The 26,167-nt window shown below is 40.0% G+C and overlaps 1 protein-coding gene across 1 annotated transcript in view; it reads left to right on the top strand.

Moving 5' to 3' along the window:
• The window catches only part of ZMAT2 (zinc finger matrin-type 2), a 97,558-nt gene extending 72,924 nt beyond the window's left edge, over positions 1-24,634 (top strand). Inside the window, exons 5-6 of the mRNA XM_089661066.1 lie at positions 4,178-4,323; positions 19,855-24,634. Of these exons, the coding sequence (XP_089517192.1) occupies positions 4,178-4,323; positions 19,855-19,998 (290 nt within the window). The 3' untranslated portion in view covers positions 19,999-24,634. The remainder of the gene's footprint in view (positions 1-4,177; positions 4,324-19,854) is intronic.
• The last annotated feature ends 1,533 nt before the right edge of the window (positions 24,635-26,167 follow it).

Genomic DNA, 26,167 nt, shown 5'->3' with positions numbered 1-26,167 from the left:
CACCTGGAAACACCTACTTCATTTTCAGATCAATGGCATCCTGCATGTGCCATATATACAATATACAAAGCAGGCTTCCTGGACAGTGTCCCTGCCTGTCACCTCTAGACTTTGCAGTCTTGTCAGCCTTAGGTGGTGCAGAGCACTGATGCCATTTGTGTTGGTGCTGCCAGTAGTCTTATGCATCATCTGTTTGCCTTTAACAATCTTGTTCTTGCCTCACTCGGTAGCTAGGGAATGCTCTGTATAGTTAGTCCCACCCTTTATGCTGTAGCCTGAATTCACCACATGTACTGTATTCTGCTAAGGCTAGACACACTATATATTTTTTTACCTATCTGATGTTCATCTGCTATGATCTGCCCAAGTTCTGAATTAAAATTTTCTGTAATCTGCAAGATGTCATCATTTGGCCCGAGTGACTGTCGAGAGACTAAGTTGAAGCTATCTTACCACAACTGGAACAGTTATAGAGATCACACATTCAGTGCTTAGATTGCGGAAGCAGAACATATCTCCTTTCCAACCTCTCCTCTTAGCACTTCCTCTACCTCCAACAGATCTTCCCCCACACAAGCAGCCGCTTGCTCAGTTCATAGAGCACGTCAAGCAACCTCATGTACCTGGCATCCCTATTCATCCAGTCGCCTCCCCTGCCAGCGGGGCTCATTGGCCTCCTGGTTGGTGCAGGACCCAGCCCACTGGCAGAGCTGAGCCTTCTCCTGCCTTGATCAAGTTCCCACTGTGCTGATGTGCAGTTCGGCAGAACAGTGGGAGTTTGCTCTGATCTGAGTGCCTTTCTCAACCAGGATGTCGTGTCACCCTTGAAGACCTCAGATGGCACCTTTGTTGAGAAAAGCTAATAAAACTTTCAATTGTTTGTCTAAGTACTAAAAATACCCTTTGATCTAATCAGAAATCCATGGATCTTGCAAGTTACTATGTCTACTCTGCAGTGTCATCTCATGCAGTTTTATCGACACAGTTTACCTAGAAGACTACAGATCACCTTTCCTTATGTTAAGGAGATGAGGAGAAGGTGTTCTCTAGTCCTAACGCACTTAGGGTGACAACGCTGCTCCTACACAGTACAGTGACGTTCCCCTAGGTTAGGATATGTGTTGGTGACAGAATCCTCAGATTAGAAAAAGCCAGAGAAAAGAAAACTAGTGCAGCCACAACATTCTAAGGACTGGTACGTTGCAATATAATACATTTTGTTTTTGTGTTTATATATGCTTTAGCGTCCCCTTCCCCAGCAGCAGATTTGCACCTTCCTTTCACTACCCTACTGCTCATTTAAGCTACCATGATCAAATAATGGAAGTCTTGTGTATGGAATTGGAGTTGGGAATTTCAGAGATCTGATCTCTCCCCACCCCCATGGGCCAGCACAGCAAATCATCAGGAACCAGCACGGTCGTGTGCGAGAATAGGTAATGAGTCAAACGCCACCCTATACCTGACAGAGACTAACTCTAGGCCAGTGTGTATTTTTGCTTTGTTTTGCATAGAATTTGAAAGAGTTAATATTTCTGTTGAGTTTGTGTGTGGATGGTTTTCCCTCTCTTCCTAAACCTGTGACACCCTTACAAGAAATTGAGCAGTTGTCACAGGAAGGTATGGACACCAATGAAAACAATCAGATGTGATAACCTTTCCTCCCTTTAACTAATCGTGTTTTCTCTGAGTTCATTGATGGACACAGCAACAATCTTCTTTATTCATAACCAAACAGGGTTTTATAGCCCTACCTACAGGAGTAGGAAAAGTAGGAGTGTCTTACTCCTGTAGGTGTGGCTACAAAACCCTGTTTGGTTTTGGATAAAGAAGAAGATGCTGTGTCCATCAATGAACTCAGAGAAAGGGATTTTATGGTGAGTAACACAAAATTCAGTTGTGTCCTCATTGTAGAGCATTTCTATCCCAATAGGGATGAAAACAGCAATAAAATACTAACCGAAGCATTCCAAAGCTGGCCATAGATGGATAGAGTCTTCAAACAAAATTTCTTAGGAAAGTCTTTGAAAATTCATACGAAAATTCTCAGAATATTTGTATGTTTGAAAGATTTCATTTTGCTGTTTAACATTTGATTTTAGAACATATGGACCTTACCAAACAAAAACCACATACACTGTTAGAAATTTGTTAGTTCGAGAAAAAATGTATATCCTTATCGTTTGAAATTCCCCTTTGCTATGGAAACTAATCTTATGTGTACTCCCCTCCCTAAGGACTGCCACTCCTTTAAAAAGTGATCCAAGTGCAGATCACTTTTCAGAGGCATTTAACAAGTGATGAGGAAGTGATATTTTGCTTCCTCACAACCTGTTTTAACCCCCTGAATGCCGCACTACCACATCTCAACCACTCAAATTATTTGCGCTCATTGGGCTGTGGTCCGTGGACAGTCCATCCATGGCATGTGTACATCCCCAGCTGCTGTCTTTGCAGCTTAAAGAAGAGTGCCTTTGTGTAATAACAGGGCTCAGCTTCAGCTGCATGTTAATGTGTTAATGACACCCTGTTGATTGAACAGTTACACATCTGGTGCATGTGTTCAACTCATACCACATGTCACTCTTATTGAGCCTAACTAGAAGGTTCTAACGCAGTGGTATCTAGTTCCCTCCTGTCTGACAATATATCTGGGCTAGTCACCATCATGTTATAGGTTATAACCATCAGGATGTGATGCTTCATACATTGGTCCAATTGATGCCTCTTAATGCATGTATCTGTACTTTTTTTTTCTCCTCTTCTTAATTTTGCCAAAAATATTGACTGTAATATCTCATGTTCAACTTGGTGGTTAGTTAAAGGGGTTGGGCTATTTATTTCTTGAACAGCAACTGCTCAGAGAGAGAAAATAAGAAAACATCTGCCTTACCTGTTGCTTGCCTTGGTCCTGAACTCTATGTTGTGCTAAAGATAAGCAAATTAAAAGTTAATTGGAGACATATGGTCACATCATACCACCTGAACAGTTGCGCTTCTAATTATGATGACTCTTGATGCCTCTGTGGCAGGTTTTTTTTGATCATATAAATTTTAAATAGGGTGCAGTGTACACTTCACAGATTTTTTTCTGTAATTTTTGCAGACACATTATTTCTAAAGTGACCGCCTCAATGCATTTTCTGCTATTTTACTTAGAAGTCCCCACCACTACTGGATATCTAAATCCTAGGACACCCTAATGTATAAAACTTGAATTTCACTGCGATGTAAAGCACTGAGCAAACTGTTGGCACTATATAAATCCTGTATAATAATTATGGAACACAATTCTATCCTCTCCTGCCTCCCGCTAATCCCTTTTGGTTCTTAAAGCGATGGATAACCTCATTCTTTAATAAGGGTTTGTGTACACTTGGAGGGTATGGGCCAAACATAAACGTTCCCTAAAGAAGTGAAGATTTTCATATTAGAATTCTGGGTTTCAAGGGTCCTTGGACGCTTGTGAAGGTAATAAAATGTACTTGCAGGCACATACTTGTCCCTTTATTGCATTCAGGTTGTCACCTTAGAGTAGTAGAGCAAGAAATGTTTGTTCTAGATTTTTCTTTTCTGCAGAGATTATTCTGAATTCTGTTCACTGGGAAAAACAAAACCTTTAATAAGACTGGGGGTGCCCTAACTTTTGCATAAGACTGTAATTATTGTTATTGAAGCTCAGACCATTTCATTGATATGTATAGCTGGCCTCGCTTCTTGCTGTGATAGTGACAGAATGAACAGGTTTTAATTATTCAGAGCATGGTTTATCGGAATGGGTCATCATGACAAAAAGAATAAATTGTTTTGTCGGCAACCACTAAATGGTGATCAAAGCAAATGGTTGTTTGCTTGAGTGTGCCCTGTTATATGCGTGTGATATTTCTTAATGTCTCTATTCATTACAAGTCATTTTGCGGTGTCGAGTCTGGGAAGGGGTCTTGTGTTGATGCAACATTCGTCCTTTCTTCTCGTCTCTAGCATTAATTCTGCACGTTCTTCCGTAAATTAAATCTGTCCCTGCCATTAATTCTCTGGACTTCAGACGGATAGAATGCCCTTCAGCTAAATAGCTCCATAGAATGTTGTAGTGCGTTGCTGGGCAGACACGTCCAGGATTTAAAAACCAAGAGACACCTAAACTGTTATTGATTTTGCAATGATTCTTGCCTTTCAGATCAACGGAACTTGGGGATGTCCATGAGAGTAGAGCGTTCTACACTTGATCAAGTTAAAAAACGATTTGAAGTAAACAAGAAAAAAATGGAGGAAAAACAAAAAGACTATGACTTTGAGGAGCGAATGAAGGAACTACGGGAAGAGGTGAACACATTTTACAGGGTCCATCAAGCTTTATGGCTGCACTTTAATAGCACTTATTGCCTATACACAGTGAAGCAGATATTTATTGAGCCACAACAATATTCATAAGTCTCTGTGTATGTCTTGAAATGGGTCATATTGTTGAGATGCTTCATTACCATTACTTCTAAATCTGATTATTTTTGATGTGTTATCAATATCTTCAGGATACAAATGGCTGCCCATCTTTTGTGCTACGACTAACAATCCTTAAAGGAAAATGCCATTGGTTCATTTTTTCAACCAGTATGTGCAGGGGTGTAAGTAATTATTTATTTGGTTTCCAGTGTTCATAGGTAAAAGTCATGATATCTTTTTCTGGTCTGCTTGTTTGTGTGCCGGGGATGCCTCAATTTTTGTGACATAAAACAGTTATACGGAATTAAAGGAGGACTGTACAAAAAAAAAAAAAATAAAAATGAAAAAAAAAAAAACTGGTTCAGTTGTACCTTAAAGGATAAGTCCATTTTTGGGAACATGATAATATATTCCACCTGTTTGTAAGATGGAACATGTACAATGTTCCCAATGCTGCAGCCCACACCCTATACCCTCCCCCATGACAGCAGAACGGGGAGAAGTTCCCCATGCTAGCTGTCACTTTTTGAATAGAGCTTGGCCGTGCAGGGCTCTGCCCACACGGCCATGTCATTTATTCTTAGAGTTCTTTGCGGCTGTCGGCTTATAGTTCTCAATGAACTACCTCGGTGCCCCACAGCGCTGTGGTAGTTCATTGATTCCACCTGTCAGTATATCTGCTTGCCTGTACATCCCATACGGGCAAGCAGATATACTAACAGGTCTGCATGAGACCTGCATGGCAGCTTTTCAAACTCCTGCAACCAAAAATAATAAATGCACATTTTTTTAACCTGCAAAAAAAGTTGCATTTATTATTTTTGGTCAAAAGGTGAGTGTATCCTTTAACTGCTTCCCAACTGCCCTATAGCAGAAGTACTGCTACAGGGTGACAGGGCTGCAGAAAATCGTGTGTGTGTGTGTGTGTGTATATATATATATATATATATATATATATATATATATTTATATATACATACATACAGGTGAAACTCGAAAAATTTGAATATCATGCAAAAGTTCATTTATTTCAGTAATACAACTTAAAAGGTGAAACTAATATATGAGATAGGCTCATTACATGCAAAGCAAGATAGTTCAAACCGTGATTTGTCATAATTGTGATGATTATGGCTTACAGCTCATGAAAACCCCAAATCCACAATCTCAGAAAATTAGAATATTACATGCAATCAATAAAACAAGGATTGTACATAGAACAATATCGGACCTCTGAAAAGTAGAAGCATGCATATGTACTCAGTACTTGGTTTGGGCCCCTTTTGCAGCAATTACTGCCTCAATATGGCGTGGCATGGAAGCTATCAGCTTGTGGCACTGGTGAGGTGTTATGGAAGACCAGGATGCTTTAATAGCGGCCTTCAACTCTTCTGCATTGTTCAGTCTCATGTCTCTCATCTTTCTCTTGGCAATGTCCCATAGATTCTCTATGGGGTTCACGTCAGGCGAGTTTGCTGGCCAATCGAGCACAGTAATCCCACGGTCATTGAACCAAGTTTTGGTGCTTTTGGCAGTGTGGGCAGGTGCCAAGTCCTGCTGGAAAATGAAGTCCGCATCCCCATAAAGCTCATCTGCGGAAGGAAGCATGAAGTGCTCCAAAATCTCCTGGTAGACGGCTGCATTGACCCTGGACTTAATGAAGCACATTGGACCAACACCAGCAGATAACATGGCTCCCCAAATCAACACAGACTGTGGAAACTTCACACTGGACTTCAAGCATCTTGCAGTGTGTGCCTCTCCATTCTTCCTCCATACTCTGGGTCTTTGGTTTCCAAATGAGATGCAAAAGTTGCTCTCATCAGAAAAGAGGACTTTGGACCAGTGAGCAACAGACCAGGTCTGTTTTTCTTTAGCCCGGGTAAGGAGCTTCTGATGTTTGTTTGTTGTTCAGGAGCGGCTTGACAAGAGGACTACGGCATTTGAAGCCCATGCCCAGGATCCATCTGTGTGTGGTGGCTCTTGATGCACTGACTCCAGCCTCAGTCCACTCCTTGTGAAAGTCCCCAACACTTTTGAATGGCCTTTTCCTGACAATCCTCTCCAGGCTGCGGTCATCCCTGCTGCGTGTGCACCTTTTTCTTCCACACTTTTCCCTTCCACATAACGTTTTATTAATGTGCTTTGATACAGCACTTTGGGAACATCCAACTTCTTTTGCAATTACCTTTTGAGGCTTTCCCTCCTTATGGAGGGTGTCAATGATGGTTTTCTGCACAACTGTCAGGTCAGCAGTCTTTCTCATGATTGTGATCCTACTGAACCAGACTGAGAGACCATTTAAAGGCTGAGGAGCCCTTTGCAGGTGTTGTGGCTTAATTAGCTGATTAGAGTGGGAAACTTTGAGCCTAGAATATTGCACCTTTTCACAATATTCTAATTTTCTGAGATTGTGGATTTGGGGTTTTCATGAGCTGTAAGCCATAATCATCACAATTATGACAAATCACGGCTTGAACTATCTTGCTTTGCATGTAATGAGTCTATCTCATATATTAGTTTCACCTTTTAAGTTACATTACTGAAATAAATGAACTTTTGAACGATATTCTAATTTTTCGAGTTTCACCTGTACATGATTTTGTATTTCCGGCTGAGCCTGAGCGCCATTGGCAGCTACAGCTGTCAATCACTGGGTCGTGGCTGGAGATTCCCCGCCGCCACCCGGTGATCGCCAAGGAACACTGATAGAGGAAAGGTCTGTATGTAAACCATACAGATCTTTCCCCTGTCAATACCAACTTGCTGCTTTGTATTGCTCTGCATAGCACCACCTATAGAAAATAGTGTCACCTATAGAAAATATAGTCCCCTGTGTGATGAAGAAAAAAAATTGTGAAAAATGAAAGTTACACCCAAGCACATAACATTCCCCCCCCCCCTCAAATAAAATTGAGCCCCTCCCTCCCACATATACGTACGTACAAACGTAAAAGCACACACTGGAGCGCCTATGCATGTAAACGTCGATTGTGATATACGTTACATATTGCCACTCATGCCAAAATGAGAGCAATAATTCTAGCACCAGACCTCCTCCGTAACACTATACTGATGACCTAGAAGGGGCTTTAAAAGCGTCACCTATAGAAAATATAGAATACTAAAGTTTGTTGTTATTTCACGAGTGCAAGCACATTTATGGTTTGACATATTGGATATCTATTTACTCGCTGCAACCTCATCTTTTATATTTTACAAAAAAATAGGGTAGTTTATTACTTTTTTTTTTGTGCCCTAGAATGAACTAGCGTGTATTTTTTACTGAAACTTTGCAGTAATATCACGTGACATATAAAATTGGAACTACCATTATTTTATTCTCTAGGGTCTCTGATTTTAGAAAATATATCATGTTTGGGAGTTTTGTGTAATGTTCAGGCCTAAAATGATTTTTTTAATCTTGTGCAAAAAACAACAGCTTTGGCAGCGAAAGGGATCAAGGATAAGACCGACACTCCACTTTCCTGACAAGCACCCAATCAGTGCTCATTACACTGCATGGTGTCTCTCTCCTCCCTGCTAGTCCCTGAGTGTGGTGCTGGAGACAGGCAGGGTGGGGAGGAGGAGATGAACAGTGCAATGTTAAAATTATTAAACGTTTAAGTCACCATAAAACCCCTTTTGTTTTTAAAACTTTCCTAATATAACCTCCGATTTAAATACGGTTTTACTTAAATTTTATTTATTTATTTATTTATTTTTATTGGGAAACAGATTTAGTCCCTTAGATAAGTAGTTTTTTTCAAAAATGTCCACACCCCTGAACGGCTATAGTGGATAAAATAAGTATTGAACCATTTGTCTAGGTTCTTTTGGCAAGATTTCTAACAGAGGAGTGTAAAGAATTATCAGAAGAGTTGTCCAAGAGCCAAGGACCACTTGTGGAGAGCTTCAGAAAGACCTGGAATTAGCAGGTACAATTGTTTCAAAGAAAACAATAAGTGATGCACTCAACTTCCATGGCCTTTATGCACACTCACCACGCAACACTCCATTGCTGAAAAAAAAGCATGTTGAAGCTCATTTAAAGTTTGCTGCAAAACATTTAGACAAGCCTGTGAAATACTGGGAGAATATAGTGTGGTCAGATGAGACCAAAATTTAACTATTTGGATCCATGTTTGGAGGTCAAATGGCACCGCACCCCAAAAACACCATATCAACAGTGAAGTTTGGAGGTGGGAACATCATGGGGTGGGTCTGCTTTTCAGCATACAGTACTGGCAAACTTCATATCATTGAAGGAAGGATGAATGGACAAATGTACCAAGGCATATTTGATACAAATCTCATGCCTTCTACCAGGATGATGAAGATGAAACGAGGGTGGACATTTCAGCAAGACAATAATTCCAAACACCAAGCCAAGGAAACTCTAAACTGGTTTCAAACAAAGAAAATAAAGCTGCTAGAATGGCCCAGCCAATCACCTGACTTGAATCCATTAGAAAGTCTATGGAAACCAAAGATCAGAGTTCATAGAAGAGGCCCAGAGAATCTTTAAGATTTGAAGACTGTGTGGAAGAAAGGGCCAAAATCACACCTGATTCACTAGTTTCTCAATACAGGAGGCGTCTTGAAGTTGTCATTACCAACAAAGGATTGTGTTCGAAGTATTAAATGCATTTCAGTTAGTGTTCAATACTTTTTCCCTGTGTCATTCCATTTTATTACACATAACTTAGTTTCTGAACTTATTTGTTTTGGTTTCTTTGTATGTACGGATTGCATGGGTTGTTACCAACGTGGTGAAAATTTAATCTCAATAGCACCTTTAGAAATATATTTACTGAGAAAAATGTTAACGTGTTCAATACTTATTTTACCCTCTGTACATAAAAACACTTGTTGAAGGCTTCAGACCCTGTCATCTGTGTGGGAGCAGCAGCCTCTCTGCAGCAGTCTTTTACATCCCCTACTGAGTAACAGCAAGAGCTGTGCAATCAACAGGGAGTGAAGGCTTTACTCATCCAAGTCTAGGATTGGTTAGCTACTCCTATATGGGCATATATTGAATCTTTATGATTGTTTTGTTCATTATGTCACGGCTGCTTGGTATTTAAGCAAATGTTTGTCATATTCAATGGTCACCTGCTCTTGACATGTGGCCAGCTTATCCACAAATTAAACTTAACATACTTATCTACCCTTATAATAAGGATATTTACATTTAAACTGACTTGTAGAATACTACACATTTTATAATTGTGGTCATGAGCATTGTTGATATTGTCAGGCTTAAGCAAGAGCTGGATATGAAAACGCTGCATTTAGAAATAAACCTGCGTATAAGTACATAATGTTTCTTTTCAATAAAAAGCACAAGGCCATTGGCCAAGTGCTTTCACCGAGGTCACAGAATGTGAAAATAGATTTACGTGACAAGCCTTCAAATTGATTGTTATAAGTTTAATGGTTATTAATGCAAGTGTGTTTCCTTGTACATAGGTGTAGGCCCTTGGTAATACTTATTTTAACTGTTATGACATCAGTGGTAGATTTATTGTTGCATTTTATTTTAAAGTGAACCTGTGAATAAATCATAAGTCACAAACTAACTTCCAACTCAAGACATACAAATAGAACTTCTAAAGTAGAACTATAGGCAAAACTTTTTTCCATTTTGGATAAAATGAGGGAGGGTTATAACTAGGGTGGTGCCGATACTAAGCATTTGCACGAGTAATAGTACTCGGGAAGTACTTGTGCAAATACTCCGATACCTGAAACTGATACCTTCAGGCTCTTTTCTTTGAGCTGTCGGCGGCATTCCCCCACTGACAGCTGAAATGTAAATTAAAAAAAAAATCCAACAATTATCAGTTAAGAAGCAGGGTCGCCATCCTTAACAACCAATGACTCATTCAGCTGTCAGCTGGATTCCCCTGTTGTTTATCAACAACATTGCCACTAAAACATAAAGATAAAAAGAAACATTATTTTCATTTTGTATCTTTCAAAGGTATGATCTGAAGATGAGGTCACTTAAAGTGGTTGTAAAGACTAAAGGTTTTCTACCTTCATGCATTCTATGCATAAAGGTAAAAAACCTTTTGGGTGCAGTGGCCTCACCAGCCCCCTCATCCTTACCTGAGCCCCCTCCAATCCAGCGATGTTCTTGATAACCTGTGTTGTCTGGGGATTCTTGCCCGTCCTCATTGGCTGAGACAGCAGTGGGAGCTCATTGGCTCCCTCTGCTGTCAATTACAGCCAGTGAGCCAATGAGGTGGGGGGCGGGGCCGAGCCGTGGCTCTGCATCTTATGGACGCATAGGGCATCAGCTCCGGGACAAGCATGCAGCGGTGCCCCCAGAGAAAGCGGCTTTCTCTGGGGGCACTGCTCGAGGGGGAGGAGCCAGGAGCACTGGCGGGGACCTGAAAAGAAGAGGATTGGGGCTTCTTCACGCAAAAGCACTGCGCAGATCAGGTATAGAAATGTTTGTTTAAAAAAAAAAATGAAGCTTTAGTGTCACTTTAAACGCAACCTGTCAAGTTAAAAAAAAATAATTGTGTTAACCCCTAATAACCCCTAATATAATCGGCCCTAATTAACTCCTTATTCTCCTTCTCCATTTTGATTATTTTCCTGCTGATTTTTTTTTATTTGCTTATTTGTATTTTATAAACTATTGATTACAAATTTTTTTTTTTTTTTGCCTTGTTCATTCATATTTTTACATCTTTAACATATATTTACGCGTTTCACATTGAAAGTGCAAAATTGAAAAAAAAAAATTAACTTTTCAATGCTTTGTATCAGAATCATAATTTTAAATGGGATAAATTATAGAATATAATGCCAACTTTTTATGTGTAGTAACACAATTTATTTTTAAACTAACACTGCTTAAAAAATATATATATTTTTTTTAGTTTTGTTACATTTAATTGTCTAAGGATTGTAAAAAAATAATCATTGTTGCAAGACAATATTCATGTTAGGAAAGCCTTGTTTGTCCTTAACAACGCAATACGTTTGTTTTTTTTATCTTAAGTAATGACAAATTTCTCTCTAAATAAATCGGTCCATAGCAGAACTTTAAAAATTGCTGTGGTCCATAAGGGGTGAACAGATGTGAGAGCAGAGTTGGTTAAGGAGCGGGGCTGCCACGTCCATAACAACCAGTCACTCATTCAGCTGTCAGCTGGGTTTCCCTGCTGTCAGCTAACGTGCAAACAAAACATTTGCCAACAGGTATCAGTAATTGGTATCGGTGAATACAAAAAGAATGTATTGGTACTCGTACTTGCTGTAGAAAAAAAAAAATTGTATCGGTACATCTATAGTTAGAACTCCTGTCTGTCTGTTTTTTTTTACATCTGTGTCAGATTGCGAAGATTTCCCTTCACTTTATGTCAAATTCTTGCAAATTAAGGTATTTCCTTGGGACCCCCAGGTCACCAGAACTAGAGTCTCCATTGGAAGATTTCCCCTTACTTTTCAGGGCTACAATCCAAATTTTTGGATTTTCTTTTAGTTTGTTTTAATGATAATGGTAAACAGAGCAAATCGAGAGGATGAATCTTCCTAATGGGGGCACAGACAGTGTTCTAATCCATCTCCGTGTTCCCCTGCCCCCCTCGTTACAATGTCCAGGCTGATGATTGGTTACTGTGGCATTCTGAGATGTTTGCTGAGGGGTGGCTAATCTTCACAAGCAGGAAGTGGACAAACAGTGGAGGCTTTGGGAGTCACTGGACTCTTCTAATCCCCCAACAAGTTGTATTCTCTAACTACTAATACTATTGTCCAAATTGGTTTGACTTTTCAATGATCTATGGGTTTGGTTTAAAGGGTTAATGTCTTAGCAACAACACAGATGAGATGCAATTTGTGGGAGTTTTTCAGCCAGGCTCTGGGAGGTACATAAATGGCCTACACCTCTAGAAGGGCATTATTCAACTTAATCAAAGCTGCACACTTTGTTGTTATCTACAGGCACCCCTTGCCTACATAGGCAGTTTTTGGTAAAAGTGAACTAACTCTTTAAGTATAACTAAATTGATCTGTGAAGCAGTGATAGTGAGCGCAGGTAAAAGATCCCATGGAAATACAAGCACTAGATTTACTGTTGCTCACTTGATTTTAACCCCGTTAGGTGGGCCTATACATCCGGGGAGTGGGACAGCCTTCATAATTATGTGAATACTGTGATTGGCTGTCATAGTGCTCACATGATCAGGAGCCCGTTCTACTGGGTGTACCAGTTGTATCTCAATAATGTCAGCTCAGAAACCTCAGCCATGTATAAACCTATATGTGTCCATGCATTTTTGTAGTGAACTCAAATTCTCCATTCTGATGTGAGAAACCTGCAGGAGGAACTATTCTCAGACACATTGCAGGCTTCTTGCTGTCTCACAGAAATCTTCATGTAAAAAAAGTCCTTCACTAATCATATTAGTCTAGTCGTTGATATCAAACCAAAATTTTAAGTTTAAAGTAGATTTGATTTGTTGATTCTGAAAGCAGAGAAATTTTAAGTTGCACAACACCAGATGTCTGGTAACACTCTCACTCATTTTTTAGGTGCATTAGGCAAGCTGCAGTAGTATACAGGCAAGGCAGACATGGGTAGAGGAACATTTTGATTGTACAGTATGTGTTCTTTTTAAACATGTCTTTAACACCAAGTTAACAACGCCACTATATGCAGTGTGTCTGTGTTTATATATATTATATACATACAGTATCTCCCAGAAGTGAGTACACTCCTCACATTTTTGTAAATATTTTATTATCTTTTCATGTGACAACACTGAAGAAATGACACTTTGCTACAATTTAAACTAGTGAGTGTACAGCTTTTATAACGGTGAAAATTTTCTACCCCCTCAAAATAACTCAACAGCCATTAATGTCTAAACCGCTGGCAACAAAAGTGAGTACACCCTAAGTGAAAATGTCTAAATTGGGCCCAATTAGCCATTTTCCTTCCCCGGTGGCATGTGACTCATTAGTGTTACAAGGTCTCAGGTGTGAATGGGGAGCAGGTGTGTTAAATATTGTATTATCGCTCTCACTCTCTCATACTGGTCACTGGAAGTTCACCATGGCACCTCATGGCAAAGAACTCTCTGAGGATCTGAAAAAGAATTGTTGTTCTACATAAAGATGGCCTATGCTTTAGGAAGATTGCCAAGACCCTGAAACTGAGCTGCAGCACGGTGGCCAAGATCATAAAGCGGTTTAACAGGAAAGTTTCCTTTCAGAACCGGCTCGCCATGGTCGACCAAAGAAGTTGAGTGCACGTGTTCAGCATCATATCCAGAGGTTGTCTTTGGGAAATAGATGCACGAGTGCTGCCAGCATTGCTACAGAGGTTGAAGGGGTGGGGGGTCAGCCTGTCAGTGCTTAGACCATACGCCGCACACTGCATCAAATTGGTCTGCATGGCTGTTGTCCCAGAAGGAAGCCACTTCTAAAGATGCACAAGAAAGCCTGCAAACAGTTTGCTGAAGACACGCAGACTAAGGACATGGATTACTGGAACCATGTCATGTGGTCTGATGAGACCAAGATAAACGTATTTGGTTCAGATGGTGTCAAGCGTGTGTGGCGGCAACCAGGTGAGGAGTACAAAGACAAGTGTGTCTTGCCTACAGTCAAACATGGTGGAGGGAGTGTCATGGTCTGGGGCTGCATGAGTGCTGCCGGCACTGGGGGAGCTACAGTTCATTGAGAGAACCATGAATGCCAACATGTACTGTGACATACTGAAGCAGAGCATGATCCCTTCCCTTTGGAGACTGGGCTACAGGGCAGCATTCCAACGTAATAACGACCCCAAACACACCTCCAAGATGACCACTGCCTTGCTAAAGAAGCTGAAGGTAATGGTGATGGACTGGCCAAGCATGTCTCCAGACCTAAACCCTATTGAGCATCCGTGGGGCATCCTCAAATGGAAGGTGGAGGACGCAAGGTCTCTAACATCCACCAGCTCCGTGATGTCATCATGGAGGAGTGGAAGAGGGCTCCAGTGGCAACCTGTGAAGCTCTGGTGAACTCCATGCCCAAGAGGTACTGCTGGGAAATAATGGTGGCCGCACAAAATATTGAGACTTTGGGCCCAATTTGCACATTTTCACTTAGGGGTGTACTCACTTTTGTTGTCAGCGGTTTAGTCATTAATGGCTGTGTGTTGCGTTAGTTTGAGGGGACAGCAAATTATACAAGCTGTACACTCTCTACTTTACTTTGTAGCAAAGTGTCATTTCTTCAGTGTTGTCACATGAAAAGATATAATAAAATATTTACAAAAATGTGAGGGGTGTACTCACTTCTGTGAGATACTGTATATATGTATGTGTATATATATATACATACACACACATACAGTGCCTAGAAAAAGTATTCATAACCCGTGAAATTTTCCACATTTTGTCATGTTACAAAGTGGCACATAGTTGTGAAGTGAAAGGAAAATGTTAAATGGTTTTCAAAATTTGTTTACAAATATCTGAAAAGTATGGTTTGCATTTGTATTCAGCCCCCGAGTCAATACTTTGTAGAACCACCTTTCACTACTATTACATTACAGCTGCAAGTCTTTTTGGGGATGTCCTTGCACATCTAGAGAGTGAACTTTTTGCCCATTCTTCTTTGCAAAATAGCTCGAGCTTTGTCAGATTAGATGGAGAGCATCTGTGAACAGCAAATTTCAATTTTGCCAGATTCCCAATTGGATTGAGGTCTGGACTTTGACAGGGCCATTCTAACACAAGAATATGCTTTGATCTAAACCATTCCATTGTAGCTCTGGCTGTTGTCAGGGTCGTTGTCCTGCTGGAAGCTGAACCTCCGCCCCAGTCACAAGTCTTTTGCAGACTCTAACAGGTTTTCTTCTAAGATTGCCCTGTACTGGGCTCCATCCATCTTCCTATCAACTCTCACCAGCTTCCCTGTCCTTGCTCAAGAAAAGCATCCCCACAACATGATGCTGCCACCACTATGTTTCACGGTGGGGATGGTGTGTTCAGGGTGATGTGCAGTGTTAGTTTTCCACCCCACATAGGATTTTGCTTTTAGGCCAAAAACTTACATTTTGTTCTCACCTTCTTCCATGTTTGCTGTGTCCCCCACATGGCTTCTCGCAAACTGCAAATGGGACTTCTTGTGGCTTTCTTTCAACAATGGCTTTCTTCTTACCACTCTTCTATAATGGCCAGATTTGTGGCATGCACAACTAATAGTTGCCATGTGGACAGATTTTCCCACCTGAGCTGTGGATCTCTGCAGCTCTCCCAGAGTTACCATGGGCCTCTTGGCTGCTTCTTTGATGAATGCTCTTCTTGCCCGGCCTGTCATTTTAGGTGGGAGGCCATGTCTTGGTAGGTTTGCAGTTGTGCCATACTCTTTCCATTTTTGAATGGTAAATTGAACAGTGCTTCTTGAGATGTCCAAAGCTTGGGATATTCTTTTATAACCGAACACTGCTTTAAGCTTTTCCACAACTTTATCTCTGACCTGTTTGGGATGTTGCATGGCCTTCATGATGCTGTTTGTTCACTAATGTTGTCTAACAAACCTCTGAGGGCTTCACAGAACAGCTGCATTTATCCTGAGATTAAATTACCCACAGATGAATGCCACACATTTTTTAGATATTTGTAAAAAATTTTAAAAAGCACTTATTGTCCTTCCTCTTCACAATTATGTGCCACTGTGTATTGGTCTATCACATAAAATTCCAATAAAATACATTTACGTTTTTGGTTGTAACATGATAAAATATGGAAAAATTCAAGGGGTATGAATACTTTTTTCAAGGCACTGTACAGTTGTGCTCAAAAGGTTGCATACCCTGGCAAAAATTGTAACATTTTGGCATTGATATTGAAAATATGACTGATCATGCCAAAAAATGCTTTTATTGAAGGATGATGATAATATGAAGCCACAAGAAAAATACAGGCTGCGCTGGAAAAAGACAGTGTGGTTGTTTTAAAGGAGCACAATATGATGGCACTTAAACAAAAATGAGCTACATGGTCGAGGTGCCAGGAAGAAGCCTTTACTGCATCAATGACACAAAAAGGCCTGGTTAGGCATGTCAAGGTGTTGTCAGGCATATTGTAACCAGGCTTTTTTGTGGCATTGGTGCAGTAAAAGCTTCTTTCTGGCACCTCGACCAAACAGCTCATTTCTTTTCAAGTATCACCGTATTGTACTCAAAAACAACCACACCATCTTTTTCCAGATCAGCTTGTATTTCTTTTGAGGTTGCCTGTGGTTTTTTCTTTGAATCCCTGACATATCTTCTGTCAGTTATGGCTGCAATCTTTCTTGGTCTACCTGACCTTGGCTTGATATCAAGAGATCCCTGAACTTTCCACTTCTTTATTGGTGATGTGACAGTACTGACTGGCATATTCAAGGATTTGGACATATTTTGATGTCTTTTTCCATCTTTATAAAGTTCCATTACCTTGATACACAGGACTTTTGATAGTTCTTTTCTGATCCCCATGGCTCAGTATCTAGCCCAGTCAGTGCTTCCACGTAAGAGCTAACAAACTCATTGACTATTTATACACTGACACTAATTGCAATTTTAAAAGCCACAGATGTGGGGCATTAACCTCTAACTGGCATTTTAACCCGTGTGTGTCACCTTGTGTGTCTGTACCAAGGCCAAACATTCCAGGGTATGTGAACTTTTGATCTTGGCCATTTGGGTGATTTCTGTTATTATTATTTAAAAAGGAGCCAAACAACTATTTGATAATAAATGGCTTCATATGATCATCATCCTTCAATAAAAGAGCATTTTTTGGCATGGTCAGTCATATGTTCAATATCAATGCCAAAATGTCACAACTTCTGCCAGGGTATGCAAACTTTTGAGCACAACTGTATGTATGTGTGTGTGTGTCTGTCTATATATGTACAGTGCATTCATAAAGTATACAGACCTCCTTCTTTGTTGTTTTTTTTTTTTCTCATTCTACATTCCATACCTTTTTTATAATGACAAAGTAAAAACAGTATTTGAGAAATGTCTGTGAATGTATTAAAAAGAAAAAATGGAAATATCACATGTACCTAAAGAGGAGCTTCAGTCTTCTGTGTAAAAAATTAAGTCATCAGCTACAAAAAGTGTAGCTGCTGACTTTTGATAAACAGCCACTCACTGTGCACAATGTGCACCAAACAGTTTTTCACCACCCGTTTACTGTCGCCAGCATCTTATTTGCGAGCAGCTGGCTGTGATAGCTTGCGGATGTCAACTGCGCATGCAGGAGCCACGCTGTGCATTGTGAATGGTCCCACAGTCTTCTGGGACCTGTGACGTGCCCCAGAAGGCTGCAGGGAGTGAGGGGGGAGGAGACCTTCGACTCTGATTGCCTAGGCTGTAAGAGCAGAAGTGAGTACCTGTCAAAATCAGGTACCCGCCCCTCGCCCCCCCAAAAGTGTAATTTCATAAACAGGAGGAGGCCTTAAAGCGGAACTTCCCCTTTTGAGTGAAGCTCCGCTTTAAGTATGCCGTCCGTTTACTCAGTACTTTGTTGAAGCACCTTTTGGCAGCAGTTACAGCCTCAAGTCTTTTTGAGTATGACTCAACAAGCTGTGCACACCTGGATTGGGGGATTTTCTGTCATTCTTGGCAAATTCTCTAAAGCTCAGTCAGGTAGGATGGGGACAGTCAGTGGACAGCCATTTTCAGGTCTCCCCAGAAATGTTCAATAAGGTTCAAGTCAGAGCTCTGGTTGGGCCAGTCTAGGATATTCACAAAGTTGTCCCTAAGCCATGTCTGTGTTGTCTTGCCTGTGTGCTTAGGATCATTGTCATGTGGGAAGTTGAATGTTCAGCCCAGTCTGAGCTCTGTGGATCAGGTTTTTATCGACCATATCTCGGTACTTTGCTCTATTCAGCTTTTTCCCAACCCTGACCAGTCTCCCTGTCCCTGCTGCTGAAAAACACCCCCTCCACATGAGGCTGCTACCACCATGCTTCACTGTTGGGATAGTATTGGGCTGGTGATGAGCGTGCTTGGTTTTCTCCAGACTTAACATTTTGAATTGATGCCAAACAATTCAATCTTCATCAGACCAGAGTCCTTCAGGTGCTTTTTTGCAAACTCCAAGTGGGCTTTCATGTGTTATGCACTGAGGAGAGACTTCCATCTAGCCACGCTACCATAAAGCTACCCAGATTAGTGGAGGACTGCAGAAATGGTTGTTCTTCTGGATCTTTGTTCCATCTCCACACAGAGTCTCTGAAACTTAGAGTGACGATCGGGTTCTTGATCACCTTTCTTACTAAGGCACTTCTCCCCTGATTATTCAGTATGACTGGCTGAGCAGCTCTTGGAAGAGTCCTGGTTGTGCCAAACATATTCCATTTGAGAATTATGGAGGCCACTGTGCTCTTGGGAACCTTCAGTGCAGAAGAAATTTTTTTGTATCCTTCCCCAGATATGTGCCATGCAGTATTTCTGTCTCTGACCTCTGCAGACATTTTCTTTTGACCTCATGGATTTTACATTGATACAGAATGTTTTGTCAGGTGTGAGGCCTTTTATAGAGAGGTGTGAGGCCTTTCCAATCATGTCCAATCAATTTAATTTACCACAGATGGACTCCCAATCAAAGTGTAGAAACCTCTCTGCAACAATCAAGAAAAATGGGAGGCACCTGAGCTAAATTTGAAGTGTTGTTGCAAAGGGTCCAAATACTTATGCCAATGTGATATTTCTGTTTTTTTCTTTTCTCATACATTTGCAAACATTTCTAAAATTCTGTTTTCACTTTGTCACTATAGGGTACTGAGTGTAGATTGAGAGAAAAAAAATGAATTTAAACAACCGTAGTATCAGGCTGCAAAATAAAATTGAAAAAACTGAAGGGGGTCTGAATACTTTACACATTTATTGTGTGTGTGTGTATTCTGGGTACTTGTTTTAACTTATTTACATTGTAGGGTTTACTTTATTGCACACACTTCCTTTTGTTTGAGGTGCATTGGTTAGTCAACCAGTTCACTTTTACTCTTCTTTGATTTTATACACACTGGAGGAGATTTGCTAAAACTGGTGCACACAGAATCTGGTTCAGATATGCATAGTAACAAATCAGCTTCCAGGTTTTATTGTTTTAAGTTTATTTAAACAAGCTGAAGTTAGAATCTGATTGGTTACTATACACAGCTGCACCAGATTCTGTGTTCCCCAGTTTTAGTGAATCCCCACCCTGTATATGGTATTCCATGCCTTTTTAAATTATTATGTAGCCAAATTGTGTGTCCTTCGCTGCAGAGCCACTTTCTAGTAACTTTATGCACAAACATGTAAACACACTAAAAGAAATCACAGGTCAACTTTTAGGATACAATGAAAACTCCTCTTTTGGCCTGTATAATAAGTTTTGTTTCCCGTTTCTCTCTTAGGAAGAGAAAGCACGAGCTTATAAAAAAGAAAAGCAGCGGGAAAAGAAACGGAAGGCAGAAGAAGACCTTGGCTTTGAAGAAGACGATGAAATGGCTGCTGTTATGGGTTTCTCAGGGTTCGGTTCCTCTAAAAAGAGCCACTGATAAAAACTTGAAAGCAGCAGTCTAATATTACCAAGCAGATAGTGTTTTCCCTTATAGATATGTCTTTTTATATTGAACTGGAGCATTTTAAAAAGGAGTTATTTGTATTCCTCCAGTAGCGTTCAAAGCTGAGAAGTATGGGAGTATTCAGCAATCTCATACACTCTTGCACTGACCAAAACTGTGATTCCATAATGTACAAACCTTTATTTGCTTAATAGCCACCTAATTACCTCATAGTTTTGTGAGCTGATAATCCCACAGCTAAAGAACTGTATTAGTGACAGTGACTACACAGTGCTATCTTTCACAAAAAGAGCCTAAACTGTAGGCTATCCACTGAAATTAAATTGGAGGGGGCGGTAAGGACATGTTCAATTTATAATAAAAAATCCCTGGCGCCCCTTCCAGCATCATAACCTATTCTAAGTTAAACCCACAGGCACTGGGTTTAGATGCCTACTTTTTCCTTATGGCAGCCTTCTGCTGTCTGTAAAAGTCTGCGTACAGAATTTTTACATCTCTTCTGCAGGACCCCCCAGACTTGATTAGTGCTGTACTTGTGCAGCTCGAATTAGGCCCCATTCAAGTCTAAGACAAGTTTCTGCACAGCTGTGGGCAGGGTTATGAACTATGCAGGAGGCCAAGGTCACCACCACAAAAAAAAAAAGGGCACTGGAGGTGGTGTTAGGGGGGTTTAGCTTGTGATAGGCTAGGGGACTGGGAAGTTTTCATTCTAAAGTGAACTTGTCCTTTAAACATGAGAATTTAAAATCAGTTTAATTTGCATAAAATATTTACTTACAACATAAACTGGTTAGTTGTTACTTTCTCCAAACGTATGTTGCTGTTCTGTGTTTAGCTGTCTGAGTACTGTGACCTCATGGCTGCACAACTGGTCTTCAATTACATGCTGTTTCTGTAGAGGCACAGCTTTGAGTGGGTCTCTGGCTCAAAAGCTGCCTAGTGTAACATGTCTTTTGATAAAGTGATAGATTGAGAAGCAGCCTTTCTTCCAGCACGATACCTATGTTCATTTGGTCTCCATGCAGAAGTTCCCTGGAAACACTGATTTTGAAACTGATTAGGTCATGTCTGTGTGCATCACAACGCTCCTTAATAGGAGTTATATATGTTTTATACAACCCAGATGTCAAACACAAACTGAACGTAAGTGTTCTTAGCATCTTTTTCCTCATTCACAGTGTGCAGAGAGTGGACAGTTTTAGTAACTCCACTCAGAACTGATTCAGTTTTGCATGGTTGCTGGTCAGATCACACACTAATATCTTTCAAATGTTGAGCTATCCCTGGTCAAATTCACATTTGCTAAACTGCAGTGTTTATTACAAGGCCAAATGATAGAGTCATGCTTTCTGATGGATTCTCCATCATACCGAACTAACAAGTAACTGGGGAGACCACTTGTAAGAGTGTGATTGGCACCTATGTTTTTGCTTTGTGGGAAATGGTGGATGCTAATTCTATAATACCCACATACTTTAAAGTAAACCTGTAGTGGGATAAATATTGGACTTGCCATTGCTGATCTCATTCTTAAAAAGCTAGCTGACTGGCTGCTATTACCTGCTAGCTTTAAAGGCCCATGATGCTGTAGAGAAGGACTCTTTTTGTGGAAGCAGTGGTATCTCTGCAGAGAGTCAGCTTAACCACTTAGAGGTTTCTGGCAGGGCACAAGCTTATGTACTCAGGTTGTGGCTCCTTTCTCATAAAAAAAAACTGTAAGGCCTCATGCACATTTTTAAAGGCATTTTTCTTTTTAATGCCTCTGGATGCTTAAATTCAGCTAATGTGTCCACATTGTGGGTTTAAGATTCCTATTTTAGAGCAGCATTCAGGAGCATAAAAAAAGCCCCAAATCTACATTCTGAGAGGAGCTTACTGGTTTTATAATTGCATATATACACGTGTATTCTTGTAAACTCCATCCAGTGGCTAGACTAAAGGAATATTCTGCACAGTAGAATGAGGTTACACTCATACAATTCTAAACACCATATGCCTGTAAATGTGTGCAATTACGTGCCAAACATGCATTTTGTACGCTTGATTTTTCTGCCAACTCCTGGCAGGAACATCCAGCCTAGACCAGAGTATTTTAATACCCTCATGTGCATGAAGCTTAAGACTATGAACACCTTTTTGTTTTGACACATATGGAATATATTTTAATTAGTTTGGTTAGACTTTAATATTTTTGACTTATTGCAAATATACAAATCAGGAAATTTAGAGGTATTTACATAATTGTTCTGCATCTGTAATTCAAAAGTACTGAAACTTGAAAGAGTCAGTTTGAAAAGTTGGGCAGATAGTATTTGCAAAAGGGAAGCTCAGCAATGGGAGCTTGTACATTTCTCATATGACACAGCTACAGCTTTCTTCATCAACTTGATACTGTATTGCAAGACACATATTGGTTAATGTAAAAGGTATTTTGGATATTATTTGTACAATCTTTTGAAGTATGAATTGTAACCTTATGTCTCTAGATACCTTGGTGACCGTGCTTATTTTATGGTGACAGGCTGTTGCATATGCTATTGGTGTGCAAACCTAAGGAAATGAAGAAGTGATGACTTCCAACAGTTTATACATAGAAGTGCTTGTACAACCCTAAAGAAACAGGGTAGTGTTGGCTTCACTGCTTTGAACACTTATTTCAATAGATTTGTCTTCTAAAGTTGAACTACAGGCAAACCTAAAAGCACAGATAAAAATAAAAATAGGGAAACTGTTTTACCCATCATTCAGTCCGTGTTTGACATAGCCCTACCACACTACATTCCCTATTACAAGAAAGAAATACACCACTGCAACCAAGCTGGCACCAGCTCTGTTGATTCGATACTAAAGGAGCAGCAGCAGACTGAGGTGATCTGTCTGCTTCTCTCCTTCTATTGGCATGTTCCTAGTCAGTATATTGTCATGCAGCACACCAGTTTGCTGCCCCTCTTTCTCCTAGTCTGAGCATGTAGGGGAATGAAAGAAGTTGATATTACATCTAACTAATATAACTGATTTACATACATTGGCTGTGTTTAAAAATAAACATATAATTTATGAATAAATACTCAGCTGCATTAATTTGCCTTTTATGTCTGCCTGGAGTTCAAATTTTAAAGCAGTGTCAAATGCATATGTGTGTTAATGCTGCAAAGTAGTGTTTGCAAGTTAAAAGGATCTTAAAGAAAAAAAAAAAAAAGCTATTGATTGAGTTATTTGGTCTTCAGTTACACTTGACATAATACATTCAGTGTTGTTGCGTCTTGGAGCATAATTATGCCCTTCAGCTATAGCTGGATTTATAAGCTTTCTTTTGGTGGGATTCTAGCTCATTCTGCCAGTGCTCCCCTCTGGCATCACAAGTTGTAGGTCTGGCAAAGAGCCCAAATTTGGTGCAATAGTGGCAGTTTTAAGCCATGAAAAGCTTTGTTTGATATAAAAAGACTGAACATATAACAACAAAAGTCTAGCCCCTTAATACTTTCTCTAGGTAATAAGACATGGCTGCTTGTGGACTGCTGTTCTTCAAGTCTGCACATTCTCTCACATACCAGCTGGTTAATGGTTTTGCTGAGAGATTGAAATTGGGTAAGGCCAAAACCATTGAAGGGCTTAATAAGTCTAGGTGTTTTATTTACTAACATGGTGCAGGGAGCAGCCAAGCAAGATAATAGGGTTTTAATTAGTCAGATTACAGAATACAGCAATTTAAAAGTGAGATGTGATGGTCATTGTGCCCATATGACTCTTTGCACCTTGTTACCGAATAATGCCCTTAGTATTTTTCTTTTGTTACTTTTTGTGTAATAACTTTTTGTGAAATTCTTTTCGACATCTCAGCGAGTATGTTGCAAAATTTTTATGTGTATAAATATATTTTCATCACTCTTTTATCTTGAGTTTAAAACGAAACGCAAAAACAACCTTAAATTAGTTGGAAATGACCCGTGTCTTCAGTATCTATACCCCCACAAATACACTTTAAAATAAATTCATTGCCACTGTCACGCCTGCTGAATTTCATTATTGCCATCTATTGTAAGGAGTCCAGCTCTGCGTGCTTTTCTTTTTTTCTTTTTTTTTTTTTTATGGGAAACAATTTTCTATTCCCACTACCATGTAAATCTTTACCGTGGTCCGTAATATTTGTCAATGCTTGCTTCAATGGCCTTGCATCTGGGTACGCTGTGTGTTGATAAACACTAATAAAATTCAGGCCCGACTATTTTGCTAATGAGCTATGATAGCAGTCTGCCTATGACATAAGACAATAATTCTTCCCTTTCTGCAGAGTACGTCAGCACGAACTACCTAGGCGGAAAATTAAATCTTTTTTTTCTTTCATTGCTAGTGTTTATGGTTTTTCTAAGGTTTGAAACATTCTCTGGCATTTAAATTGAGGAGGTTATTCAGCAGTGGTAATGAATTCATATTTTTCCTTTTGGAATATATAGTAGTATTGGTTTATTAATGTTTTCTGCTTTTTTTTTTTCCATTTTTATACATTGGAGATGAGTTTTTGCTAATAAATTTTAAGTGTTTACTACTGATTACTATTGGTATATTAAAGGGCAAGCTACACACAAAATAAAATTCTTATGAAATGCAAGCCTGTGATGTTAAATGCATTAAATGTTTACTTAAACTGTATCTAAACAGCAACATACTGCAACTTACCAGTCCTTGGATGTGGTGACTGTATTTAATTTGTTTTTTTTTTTTTGCATTTCTTTTTAATTCATTTCATAATCCTGCCAGTAACACACTTCCTGTACTAGGGTGAGAATACTTGTACTGGGCATTTATTTCAGGTTAGAGATGCATTTTCCCAACAGGAAGTGAGAAAATCTCCCTAATGGGGTACAAATGGTAGAGACAAAGGGAAAGATGTGTTTTGCTATCCAGATCAGGAGAGCAGCCCAGTGTGATAACCTACATACACTGGGTATAGAAAAGAATCCCCCCTACCCCTTTTAAGATAATCACATTTTATTGCTTTGCAGCCTGAAATGAAGACACAGTTTGTTTTATCCAGCTGTATTTACTCAGTGCAACTTATACTATCCAAGTGAAAGATAAAACACCAGCATGTCAGAAAAAAAAAATCACTGAATTGGAAAAAGGGTAACCCTCTCCTAAAAATGACTCAAACAGGTGTAGCTAATCACCTTCTCAATGGCACACAAAGCCATTTGACTTTCAACTGTAATCAGCTGTGGTAATTTTGATTAGCTCAGTATGAAAAGAGCTTTCCTGGAGCATTTCAGTTCTCTGTAGTGCAACTAAAGCAAACGACTATGGGTGGCAAGGCACTGTCAAAAGATCTCTGGGATAAAGTTGTGGGCAGGCACGAATCAGGAGATCCATTGAAAAAACTTTTTCAAAGGCTTGATCAATGCCTAGAAGCACAGTGAAATATATTAAGAAGTAGAAGGAATTTGGTACAACACAGACCCTCCCTGGATGTCGCTCCAAACAGGATGGAAGAGCCAGGAGAAAACTGGGCAGAAGGGCTACCAAGAGGTAGCCTACAGCAACTCTTAAGCAATTGCAGGAATTTATAACAGAGTGGTCATTGTGTGCATGTAATAACAATATCACAAATTTTCCACAAATGTGGCTTGTATGGGAGGATTGCAAGAAAAAAGCCACTCCTCAAGAAAGACCACATGCAGTCCCAACTGAGCTATGCCAAAATGCCTCTTGAAGATTGTGAGACCACATGGAAAACTATGTTCTGGTCAGTTGAGACTAAAATTGAATTATTTGACTTCAACAATATGTCTGACGGAAATCCAATACAACTCACCATCCAAATATCACCATTCCTACAGTAAAGCATGGAGGAGGTAATATCCTGTTATGGGGGTGTTTCTCTGCAGCAGGGACTGGAGCACTTGTCAGAAGGAAAAATAGATGGGGCAAAATACAGCCAAATTCTTGATGAAAATCCGCTGCGCTCTGCCGGAAAGTTGTCAGTGGGCAGGTGGTTGACCTTCCAACATGACAATGATCCAAAAGACACAGCAAAAATGACCACAGAGTGGTTGAAGGAGAAAAAGGTGCATGTACTTGCATGGTCTAGTCAGAGCTCAAGTAAAGTGTTGCTAAAGCCAGGACCCTGCATTCACTATATCTGGTC

Source organism: Staurois parvus, unplaced genomic scaffold, assembly GCF_062004578.1.
Source record: "Staurois parvus isolate SC_StPar_1 unplaced genomic scaffold, SC_StPar_1.0 ptg000006l, whole genome shotgun sequence".
Lineage (NCBI taxonomy): Eukaryota > Metazoa > Chordata > Amphibia > Anura > Ranidae > Staurois > Staurois parvus.
This window is presented reverse-complemented; position numbering and strand designations above follow the sequence as displayed.